The 12805-nt window shown below is 44.3% G+C and overlaps 1 protein-coding gene across 1 annotated transcript; it reads left to right on the forward strand.

Annotated features, from left to right (window-relative positions):
• Positions 1-857: 857 nt before the first annotated feature.
• LOC131128410 (dynamin-1-like) lies at positions 858-12548 on the forward strand. The gene is made up of 23 exons (XM_058071219.1): positions 858-1230; positions 2860-2933; positions 3000-3149; positions 3457-3660; positions 3742-3840; positions 4091-4251; positions 4345-4487; positions 4656-4791; positions 4882-4949; positions 5050-5188; positions 6880-6966; positions 7092-7162; positions 7276-7327; positions 7781-7792; positions 7862-7975; positions 9292-9401; positions 9793-9904; positions 9982-9993; positions 10397-10564; positions 10631-10717; positions 10779-10933; positions 10993-11157; positions 11555-12548. Exons 1-23 carry the CDS (start codon positions 1070-1072, stop codon positions 11574-11576), a joined length of 2502 nt encoding a protein of 833 aa, XP_057927202.1. The 5' UTR covers positions 858-1069; the 3' UTR covers positions 11577-12548.
• The last annotated feature ends 257 nt before the right edge of the window (positions 12549-12805 follow it).

A 12805-nucleotide genomic window follows, 5' to 3' on the forward strand; every position in this document is an offset into this window, starting at 1 on the left:
ACCCGGGAACACATTACCCTGTCCTTAAATCCTCCACCGGCTTCTCGTGTTGTCGCTCTGCTGCTGCCTTCCGCCTTCTCCTTGCAGTGTACCTCTGGCTGGGGGGGGGGGGCTTCTTAACACGACGGCAGGTGTCCTCATTGCCGGATCGTACCTCAACCTTCATTGTTTTCTGTTGCACTTTGCCCCAATTTTTTCCTGCTGGTGGTTTGCTTTTTCTTCTCTCTTTTGTTGTACTTTTGGACTCTGCCAGCTCAGTTTTTTGGTTTCTACTTTTGCTAGTTTGTGTCATGAGCCCTTGTGGACTCCCTTTGTTAAATAAACCTCTTTTTGTTACATCAACGTGTCTCTGCATTTTGGATTCCAGACCGGCTCTCGCCACCTTTGGTGACATCCCGTCCCCCAACGTTTCCGTTTCAAAGTCCTTCTCATCACCTACCTTCCCTGTAGGACCGAGCCCCCAACCTGAGGAGACGGAGCCTTCTCCATCGCTGCCTCCACCCTCTGGAATTCTTTGCCCCGACCTTCCCACCTTCAAAAAACAACCCAAAACATATTTCAATCCATTTTAATGTAACTTTTATTGGCCTTGTTTTTAGCTCTCAATGAATGCATGGATTTGATATTTCTATGATTTTGATTCAACTTTATTGTTCTTCACTGTAAAGCGCTATACAAATAAAATGTATTATTAAGTCGAAGAACACTGTTTGACGACGAAGATGAAGCTGGTGCGCCATCTTACGTAGACGGTGGAAGTGGGAGGAGCCACAGGTGCGTCACCTGCCTCTGACATTCAGGTGAAGAAGAACGTAGCGGTCAAGTATTTCCTGCTCATTTGGACTTTGTAATTGGTGGGGGTTTTGAAAACCCACGTGACTTAACTCATTTACGTCACAACGACGCTAACAAATTAATACGCGGTGGTTGACTTTTTATTTTGAAAGAAATCCGCCGGATGTGCGCTCGCGTGTTTGCCGTCTTGACGAGGAGGAGCTGAAGGTCACATCAGGAGCATCTTCTTCCCCTTCTCCTTCATCGGAGGGCAGGAGGAGTAGCTCGGTCCAAAATGGGGAACCGGGGCATGGAGGATCTCATCCCGCTGGTGAACCGGCTCCAGGACGCCTTCTCGTCCATCGGCCAGAACGCCAGCCTGGACCTTCCTCAAATCGCGGTGGTGGGCGGCCAGAGCGCCGGCAAGAGTTCGGTTCTGGAGAATTTTGTGGGCAAGTGAGTATTCTGTCGGTTTTGGTTTTGGGACCGGGAAGAACCGACCAGGTCGAACAGGGCCCTGCTGCGGGATTTGTGGTGCCGGCGGGAAGAGAAATGACAAGACGCGGGTTATCCTCCTCATCCTCATATTCATGAAATATTAGCATATGCCGACCATTTGCATATTGTCATATTTCTACTCGCCTTTATGATACATATTAGAAACATAGGCTGACGAAATATGCATCGTTCGCTAAATCCTCCATTCCGCTCTCGCTCTATTTTTATTGCTAGTATTTATTACTCGTTTACTACTCGTTTTATGGACAACTTGGCCTCGTTCAATTCACTTGGGAGCTGGAGTCTATCCCAGTTCACAGATGCTAGCAGGTAGTGGACATACACACGCTAGTAGGTACTGTACATACATGCAGTACAGATTTAAGTACTTACTGTAGATACATACATACTGTAGTACAGGTATACCTACTAGAGTATGTATGTACAGTTTACTGTACATACATACACACTTTAGTCGGTACTGTACATACATACATACATACATACATACATACATACATACATACATACATACATACATACACACTTTAGTAGGTACTGTACATACATACATAAATACACACATACATACTGTGGTAGGTACTGTACATACATTCATACATACTGTAGTAGTTACTGAACATACATACATACTGTACATACTCTAGTATACTCGTCTATACTACATATATAGTCTATACTAGTCTACTCTTTGCAAATTTCCCCACTGAGGGACGAATAAAGGCATATCTTATCTTATCTTATCTAGTAGGTACTGTACATAAATACATACATACATACATACATACATACATACTGTAGTAGGTACTGTACATAAATACATACATACATACATACATACATACATACTGTAGTAGGTACTGTACATCCATCCATGTGTATATGTGCTGTAGTAGGTACTGTCGGTACGTGTATATATCACGTAGTAGAAGTAGTAACCCTCAGTAGCCCGCTGGCCGTGCATCGAGATGCGTATGGAATCGTCACACCCATGGTCTGCATCTCCATCCCACGTCTCTACTTCCTGTTTCCTTTCTTTCACATTCTCAGGCCAAGAACGCCAGATGCATTCAGGCACACTCCGAACATCAGAAAAACGGCTTAATAACACGCGCTTGTGTGAAGAAACAGGAAGATCAAGAAAAACATGAATTGGATATTCTCTGATAGATCTCACTCACTTCCAGGGATGGGAATAACGTCGTTTAAATAAACGCTGTTACTTTTTTCTCAACAGGAACAGATGGATGGATGGATGGATGGATGGATAGATAGATAGATAATGTTTACAGCGTAAACAGTAAATTGCACAAATAATTGAAATAATTTAGAATAAAAGATATATATATATATAATAGGTTCCAATCAGTGGTTTAGGGGTAAATTGTTAAGATGTGATTGGCTCAGTCCTGGATGTACAAAGACCGCTGGGATGGACTTGAGCTCACCCTGACCTTCCGAATGAATGAATGGCATCCAAATGATCTTCTCCATCCCACACGAAGCATATGATGGTCATGACGTGAAATATGACTTTTACAATTCCAAATCAAACTCTCCCACCAGAGACTTCCTCCCCCGTGGTTCTGGTATTGTCACTCGGCGCCCCCTAGTGCTGCAGCTCATCAATTGTCCAACAGGTGGGACATGATTTTCTCCTCCCTGACCCACGTGACAGTGATGACGATGATGATGTCATCAAGCAGAGTATGCCGAGTTCCTGCACTGCAAAGGGAAAAAGTTCACTGACTTTGAGGAAGTTCGTCAGGAAATTGAAGCAGAGACTGATCGAGTGACCGGACAAAACAAAGGAATCAGTCCCGTTCCCATCAACCTGAGAGTCTACTCGCCCAATGGTAACACACACGCACACACACACACACACACACACACACACACACACACACACACACACACACACGTGATGACTTATTATGGAATGTAAATGGATCCAAAATAGATTCTTGTATTGATTTATTTTTGCAAATATTTTCTTCCAACCACATCAACGCTCCGTCTTTGCATTTTTGATGAAAAAATTCTGATTTCAGACTACAACAAAACACCTCCTTTCTCATGGCTCCCCAGGGGCGGAGTCAAGCAGGCTGACTGGTTGGTAGCCCCTCCCCCCAGGTGGAGTTAAGCAGGTTTTTTTGTTGGCAGTGTTGAACCTAACCCTGGTGGATCTTCCCGGGATGACCAAAGTTCCAGTGGGAGACCAGCCGGCCGACATCGAGCAGCAGATTCGGGACATGCTGATGCAGTTCGTCACCAAGGACAACTGCCTCCTATTGGCCGTCTCTCCCGCCAACTCTGACCTTGCCAACTCCGACGCTCTAAAAATCGCCAAGGAGGTTGACCCCCAAGGTGGCTTCGTGTGACGTGTCATCTCCTTCTGCTTGTCGGCGCTCCAGAGACAGCAGAGCTTTACTGTTTGCATGTGTTCAGGTCTCAGAACCATCGGTGTGGTCACCAAACTGGACCTGATGGATGAGGGAACCGATGCCAAAGACATCCTGGAGAACAAACTGCTGCCACTTCGCAGAGGTACAATCAGTTCTCAGGGCTGACAGGGTTTCCTCTACGCGGGGTCCAGTCTATCCCTCAGGTTCTGCAGGGTCTCCTCGCTTCTACCAGGTTGCTTAGAGGTTCCATTCAACTGTGTCTAATCTGTGCTTCAGGTTTTACCAGGTCCCGTCGAGTCTAATTCCCTGCCTCCAGTTGGCTTGTGTGCTATTTTTTTTCTGGTGGTGTCTCGCTTGTACCTGAAGGCCGATCTCTGTGCCTGAATGATAAGGTTACATCGGCGTGGTCAACCGCAGTCAGAAGGATATTGACGGCAAGAAAGACATTACAGCAGCACTGCAGGCCGAGAGGAAGTTCTTCTTGTCCCACGCAGCCTACCGACATCTGGCCGACCGCATGGGAACTGGCTACTTGCAGAAAGCACTCAACCAGGTGTGTCTGCACCAGGAACCGTGGTCTGATTTCCATGGTCTGCGCCTCTCCTCCAAAGGGGGGTCCACTCATGCTCTCATTGTTCTTCCTTAGCAACTGACCAATCACATCAGGGACACACTTCCTGGGTTGCGCACCAAACTTCAGAACCAGCTGCTGTCCATCGAGAAGGAAGTGTCCGAGTACAAGAACTTCAATCCCGATGATCCGAGTCGGAAAACAAAGGCCTTGCTGCAGTCAGTACACACACATCCACCATGTTGACCATGAGCAATGTTGGCGGAAACTCCTCCCCATCCTCCTACCGAATAGCCAATTAGAGTCATTCATTTCTCGTCCAAATCCTTATGAAATATCCGTCATGTCGAAAGATTAAATATACTTTTTTGTCGTGTGTGAGAAAGGATGGTGCAGCAGTTTGCAGTGGACTTTGAAAAGCGAATAGAAGGTTCTGGAGACCAGGTGGACACGTGTGAGCTGTCAGGAGGAGCAAAGATCAATCGCATCTTTCACGAACGATTCCCCTTCGAACTTGTTAAAGTAAATGTAGTGTCATAATAATACTAATCATATGTTCATGAAGTTGTGTTGTACCATCCTGTGTGTGTTTGTGTGTGTGTGTTTGTCCAGTTGGAGAGTGACGAGAAGACTCTCCGTAAAGAAATCAGCTATGCTATCAAGAACATTCATGGCATCAGGTGACTTCAGTGTGCGTGTGTGCATGTGTGTGAGCGTGTGCGTGTGTGTGCGCATGTGTGTGTGCATGCATTCATGTAATGCGTGTGTGTTCTTTTCCAGGACAGGTCTGTTCACACCCGACATGGCCTTTGAGACCATCGTCAAGCGTCTGATCAGTCAAATTAAGGAACCTTGTCACAAGTGCATCGACTTGGTCATCAGTGAACTCGTCAACACCGTCAGGCTCTGTGCACTCAAGGTACATGACAGCACGCTAGGGTTAGTACTCTAGTAGTACTAGAGATTATGAATCTCCTTGTGGTAGACGATAAGCGTCTGGATTCTAGCATAGGTTAACATAAAAGCTTATATTTGAACAACAATATGATTTGATACTCCGGTTTCCTCCCACATTCCAAAAACATGCTAGGTTAATTAGCCACTCCAAATTGTCCATAGGTATGAATGTGAGTGTGAATGGTTGTTTGTCTATATGTGCCCTGGGATTGGCTGGCGACCAGTCCAGGGTGTACCCCGCCTCTCGCCCGAAGACAGCTGGGATAGGCTCCAGCACCCCCCGCAACCCTCGTGAGGAAAAAGCGGTAGAAAATTAAGATTAAGATTAAGATTAAGATATGCCTTTATTCGTCCCTCAGTGGGGAAATTTGTATTGCACAGCAGCAAGAGTACAGAGTCAGTTAAGCAGTACAAAATACACAATATAGAAAAATAAACAATATAAACGACCCAAGTATTAACAAAAATCAACAGTTTTTCCCAGAGTTATATACAATACAGTATGTAGATAATATGAGACGAGATGAGATATATGACCAGTCTATACACTGAGATCTTGTTAGGGAGTTAATATGAGGCATTATGGAAACACTTCACATAGAACTTAGTATATTGCATTTAGAGCCCTTAATATTGCACATGGAGGTTGATCAGATATTGCACAGTGAATGGGGTCTGGAGTAACTATACTGAATGTAAAAAGCAAAGTATTGCACAGGTGTACATAGCAGTGTAGAAATGAATGAATGAATATGATTTGATACAGTGTACAAGCCATTTGATTGGATAGCATTCAACGCTTGCATTTGTTGATGTGGACATGAATCTTAGAGGATGAAATAACGTGTAAAAGAGCACATGATATCCCCAAGCATGCTGGGGAAAACAAAAAAAAATAGTACCGTTAAAAGAAACTTCCGTTAGCGTGTTAGTCCTGTGTCTGTGTGTGTGTATGTATGTATGTTTATACGTATGTATGTATGTATGTACACTACCGATCAAAAGTTTGGGATCGCTTGCAAATGTCTTTGTTTTCCAAAGAAAAACACATTTTCATGCATTTCACAAACATTTGTATCCATTTCACAATCAATTAAAATGAATGAGATGATTTTCAAAGAAGGATGTAGATTTTTGCATAAAGGCCTACTATCAACAACTGTCAGTCCTCTGCATCAATCTCCTGGTATGGCTGCTAATCCAAGTTCATCATTTTATAAGGCTAATAGATGATTAGAAAAGCCATCTAAAAATCGAAACTAAAACTAAAATCTCTTACCATGGTGTTAACTACTCCCTTCAGATAGCAGCACAAACTGGGTCTAACAAGGACAGAAAAACGCTACACAAGAAGACAAATATCTGAGAGTGTGTAGTTTAAGACAAAGACGCCTCACAGGTTGTCACCTGGCAGCTGCACTAAATAGTAGCCGTCAATCACCAGTGTCAGTATCAACAGTGAAGCGTCTACTTCAGGATGCTGGACTTCATGGCAAGACTGCCAAGAAAAAGCCATATCTCAGACTGGACAAAAAAATTTCAGAGTGATCCTAAACTTTTGAGCGGTAGTGTATGTATGTATGTATGTTTATATGTATGTATATACGTACATGCGTATGTATGTATAAGCTGTGACCTTCCTGCTGTGTTTAGTTGGCCCAGTACCCGATGCTGCGAGAAGAGATGGAGAGGATCGTCACTCAGCACATCCGAGACAGAGAAAGTCGCACAAAAGACCAGGTACACTTCAACTGTCAGTTTGTCCCCAGGTGTCCCAGTACTTGTGTCCTCCTTGTCCCCGTGTGTCCTCCTTGTCCCCATGTGTCCCAGTACTTGTGCCCTCATTTAGCATATGTGTATTTCAGGTCCTGCTGCTGGTGGACATTGAGTTGGCGTACATCAACACAAACCACGAAGACTTCATTGGCTTTGCAAAGTAAGAGTGACCGCATGATGTGTATGATATTTTTCAGATTATGAATAAGGACATGATGATTAGGAACATGGTATGTTTATGATTATGACCAAGGACATGAATGTGTGTGACAGTGCCCAACAGAAGAGCAGTCAGATGAACAAGAAGAAAGCCAGCGGGACTCAGGTGCGTTTGATCATGTGACCTGCTTTCTCGTTCATTGACAGCAGGCATGGGCCCGCTATGATAACCTTGGCAAAAATATCACGCTTTCACCATATTCTAATTATAGTCTTAAAATGTCTAATTTGGAAAGATCTTTATTGAACAGAAAACAAATCCAAAACATGTAAAATAACACCATGAAAGTGGAATGTATGCATTTCAAAGAAATAACAATAATTCTTAATAACACGGGACGTAACAAAGTATTTTCATGCCGTGGCCGTGCTGGACCTCCACTAGAAACACCACGACACACAATCGTAGTGGCTTTCAAAGCGACACCTTTTCATAGAGCACCGTGTACCTTCAAAGCACTAAGCAGCCCATGCCTAGTGGATGATGATGATGTACAGTATATATACATATATCTATACATATACCTATATGTATGTATATACATCCTTCTGTTGGCAGGATGAGATCATGGTGAGTGCTTCACTTGGTCTGGACGCTCTGCTGACGTGTTGATGACATCATCACTCACCTTCCTAACAGGTGATTCGTAAAGGCTGGCTGACCATCAATAATATCGGCATCATGAAGGGCGGAGCTAAAGAGTACTGGTTTGTTTTGACCGCTGAGACGTTGTCCTGGTACAAAGATGATGAGGTACAGTAATGCCACCCAAAGACACAAATACAGTACAATATGACTTTCATGAGAAACCTTTAGTTTCACCATCAAAGTACCAACCAACAACATGCCTCAGCACCACATGGGAGCTCCTATCAGGCATCATCTCGGCCAAAGCCAATATATGGATCTGTACATGAACAAAGCACGGAAGGGATTTGACAACAGCACCAGCTACTAGTTGTTAGTGAATATTGTTTAATCCCTAGTTACCCAGGTACCCAGGGTGCAAGACCCTAGCTCCCCTGGTGTTAAAGAAGCAGGCGCACCCCCCTGCCAGACTACTCCGTTCAAAGGGTTACGGCCTCTCCCGTAGAGGGAAGGGAGAGCTCTTCGTCAGGGGCGAGAGAGACTCACCCAGGTATTAACAGCCGCGGTATTGCAGAGGCGGCCCCACGGCATTTGAGCGTACGCACGACCAGAGTCACCACAGGTTGGCTGGACGCGACACCGGACCTTCTGCTTTTAAGACTGCTCTCTCTGATTCGGATTGTTGCTCCTGGGGTTTATTATGCTCGCGATCAGAAGGACCTGCCGCAAAAGGTTACCGGAACAACCTCAAAGGAATTGACTTCCAACACACTGCTTTACTCTTTTATTAAAGTTGGCAAGGGCATATCAGCAGGTGTAAAATCAGCTACAAGGATAATCGTACAGGACGAGCCGCAATGAGCGCCACTCACATACCTCGACAAGAAGAAGCGCAAGGCCGCAGGCCAGCGCTTCAATCCTACCCCGATAAGGAAGCCGCAGGTGAAGATGAAAAGTCCCGTAAGATAAAAGTCACTGCTGGGTGATGGTTTGAGCTGAATGAATGAATTTTGGCGTACTGCAGCAATATGTTTTAACAAGGATACAAAAACGCCACAGTATAGCAGAACGGCGCCAGGACAACAATAAGGCACGGTCACAGGAGTGAAATATGTGAGTGACCTAATCATTTCTTGTGTCCAACCAGGAGGTTGATCATTCAAATACAAAGGAAGGTTTGAACTTTTTGGAGTGTTTACACAAGAGAGAAATGTGAGGAACGTGTATTTAGTCTATGGTGAGCCTTAAAACATATCAAATCATTTGGAACAAATAAAGTTGGATTTAAATTATTGCTGGCTATTTTGGTAAGCTATACCCCGCAATAAAGGAGGGAACACTGTATATACACCGCAATCAAGGAGGTATATACAAATGGTATACAACCAGTGTCACTCTTCATCCTTAAAGCTTATGTTTATTTAGTAGAATATCACAAGTGTCAGGTTTCACTAACATGTCCCGTGTGTTCTTCCCTCAAGGAGAAGGAGAAGAAGTACATGCTGCCTGTTGATAATCTGAAGCTCAAAGACATTGAGAAGAGTTTCATGTCCAGCAAGCACATCTTTGCTCTCTTCAACACTGAACACAGGTATGTGTGTGTGTGTGTGTGTGTGTGTGTGTACTTTATGACCATTTTGACTTCATAACATAACAATATTTCTCTTGCATGTTAAAATACTTGCAGTAATGATTGACAAGATGATTTTAAATAGGGATGTCTGATAACCGATGTCATTGATATTTGCCTCATGATTCGTTGTTGAATTGTTTGTATCTAATAGATGGATATGCAGGTAGATCAGAGTCAGGTACTATCATAACTAACCCTAGCAGTACTATCATAAGACAATTATACAAACATGACTAATATGCACCGTAACAAAGCATGGGAAGGCAAATCAGACATTGCATACCACAAAATGTCCACATGTCGTATGTGTGTATGAGTGTGTATGAGTGTGTACATGTGCGCATTTCAGGAACGTTTATAAAGACTACCGTCAGTTGGAGTTGGCCAGTGAGTCTCAGGAGGAGGTGGACAGTTGGAAGGCATCTTTTCTACGAGCTGGCGTGTACCCTGAACGCAGCGTGGTACTCCTCATCAGCGCCTCTCAATGCAATTACTCCTCTTAATTCTTGAAACATGACTGTCTTGTCTTCTTTTGCAGGATAAAGACAAGGTGAGTCTTCATCTGTCACTCAAGACTACTTGAGTGCTCTCAATTATTGCCAGACATTTGTCATATGTCTAGCATATTTTTTTTACCAACTGTAGAAATAATCATGAAAAATGTCATCATGTAGGACAGTTTGACACCTTGATAAATGCTACTAAAGGGTTAGTTCCACCCTTGGAACTAAAGCCCTTCTAGGAGCTACCTTGCAAGATTACCCGGGTAGGAGGTCACTTGGTAGTTTGGAACTAGTTCTTGTAGGAGATAACCCTGGTAGGAGGTAACCCATTAGGAGGTAACTTGGTAGTTGAGAAGTAGATCTTGTAGGAGATAACCTCGGTAGGAGGAAATTTGATAGTGTGGAACTGGTTCTTGTCGGAGGTAACTTGATGGTTGTGTGCTGTTGCAGGTGGAGGTGGAGGAGTCCAACACAGACGGGCAAATCCACAGTCTGGACCCTCAACTTGAGAGGCAGGTGGAGATAGTCAGAAACCTGGTGGACTCTTACCTGTCCATCATCCATCGCACTGTCAGAGACCTCGTGCCCAAGACCATCATGCACCTGATGGTCAATAATGTATGACGCACGTATAGACACAGAAAGTGATGGAAGGATTGATGGAATATGCTTTTTTCCAATCAGACGAAAGAATTCATCCACTCTGATCTACTAGCTCAACTTTACTCATGTGCCGACCAAAACACTCTGATGGAGGAATCCCAAGAGCAGGTAGACCTTCAAAAGAAAACCACCTCTGTCCACATATCTTCAACTGTGGTGTGTCTCTCAGGCCCAGCATCGTGATGAAATGCTGAGGATGTACCATGCTCTGCGTGAAGGTCTCAACATCATTGGTGACATCAGTACCTCCACCATCACCACTGCCATGCCGCCGCCCGTTGATGACTCGTGGCTGCAGGTGACGGGGATGCCGTCAGGCCGCAGGTACGACGAGATGCTTGTGTCATAGCATTATTATGCAGTAAAGCAAACGGTCACACTAGGTCACCAATGTCCAGTCCAACGCCACAACGTCGAGCACCTCCTGGCCCCCTTCGCCCAGGCACTCGTGCAGCACCTGGACCCCCTTCACGTCCTGCGGGATCACCTGACCCCGGACCTTCTGTCCCATCTCGCCCCAACAGAGCACCGCCGCCTGGAGTTCCCAGGTAGTCGTACGGTGGCACCATGGCTGTCATGCTTGTTTATTTAAGACAGTGGTTCCCAAACTTTTTTGCAGCACCCCCCCAACCCCCCCACCCCCTAAGAAACATAACTCATGAAACATGAAAAACATAACTCATAACTCCAATAATCACTGCAGTGGTCACAAGCCAAGAATACAAAAACTAGGTCTGTCAATCGATTAAAATATTTGATCGCAATTAATTGCGTCCCCCCCCCAAGTATTAACAAATTGGAGCTGTGTGAAGTACCACTGTTAAGCACAAAACAGATGGCTTGGCTGTGGAGGAAGAGAAAGGTCGGCCTGTACAGTTCGCAGATGTTTGTGTTCAGCAGGAAGCGCGAGGAACAGGAATTGATATCGTTTGCGTCTTCTTTTAGGATCTCAATCAGTGACCAGTGAGGATTTCATCAATTGTACGTTCTTCTGATGTGCATCTTCTCATCCACCACTGAGATTACTGTTCACCCCGTGACCCTGCCCTCTCCCGCCATGGAGGAATGATAGGCGGCACCCTTGTCCTACAGATGACGTGTTCCATGTAGATGTGTTTACTTGTGAATAGAATTGGTAAGAACGTGCTTGTGTGATGTCAACAGTGTGTGTTTCCATGTTTGCTGTCAAGTTATCTCAAGTTATCCAAGTATGAAAGCAGGCCTTTATGAATGCCGGTCTGGTCTCTGAGGGCGTTAGTCGGCTAGCTAACATCTCCCTTTGAGTCAACTTTTTATTTTTTCCGGGAAGTCTGGGCTTCCCCACTGAGAGACTGCCCATGCAAACCGGACCCGGATAAGCGGAGGAAGATAGATGGATGGATGGATTGTAATTCATTGATTAACTTATTTATTATCATAACGATTCTGACCTATTTATAGGATGTTTCCAAGTAAATTTGTTTTTTGTTGTTGTTTCCAAGCAAAGAAAAGCAAACCATGTGTTTGAATCATGCATACTGTATGTGCATAAAAATGCCAGCATAAAAGTACATACAGTATATGAATTATGAGCGTATGAAACAGTTTTATCTCAACTATATCAAAAGTTGTTGTGAGATTCTCCAAATGGATATTGATGGTGATGAGGCAGGGTAGAAGAGATTTATAAAGGTAACATCTTTTGATGGCTTTATTGGAATATAAAGTACATCTCATTTGCATGTTGTTCAGTTAAGCGTTAGCATGCGTGATGAATTAGCGTGTTACTGTGCGTGCCACTGTGACGTGTCATGTTAACAAATGTGTACTTGTGTCACCACAACAGTGTTGTAATACAGTATTGAATCAATATCTAAGAGATCCATCATGTATGAAAAACATGCTGTATATGTATTGATGTGAACCAGTTGGAATGGCATTAAAAAGTAAAGGTAAAAAAGCTGTGGCATTGAGTGGTTGAACTTGCTATTTAGCAAGTATAATAGCAGTACATTAAAGTAACCATCAGATGGTGCTATTTAGCAAGTATAATAGCAGTACATTAGCTGCTACCATAAGCAAATAACTCGAGAACGGTGCGTCCTAGGGCGTTTTTCCCTAGGCCGACCCCCCCCCCCCCCCCCCCCCTCCCTGTAATGGGCACAGGCTTTCGTTTGGGACACATATCAAAAAATCAGGGTCCTGGATCAAAGGGTC

This window comes from Doryrhamphus excisus, chromosome 4 (assembly GCF_030265055.1).
Source record: "Doryrhamphus excisus isolate RoL2022-K1 chromosome 4, RoL_Dexc_1.0, whole genome shotgun sequence".
In the NCBI taxonomy this organism is placed as follows: domain Eukaryota; kingdom Metazoa; phylum Chordata; class Actinopteri; order Syngnathiformes; family Syngnathidae; genus Doryrhamphus; species Doryrhamphus excisus.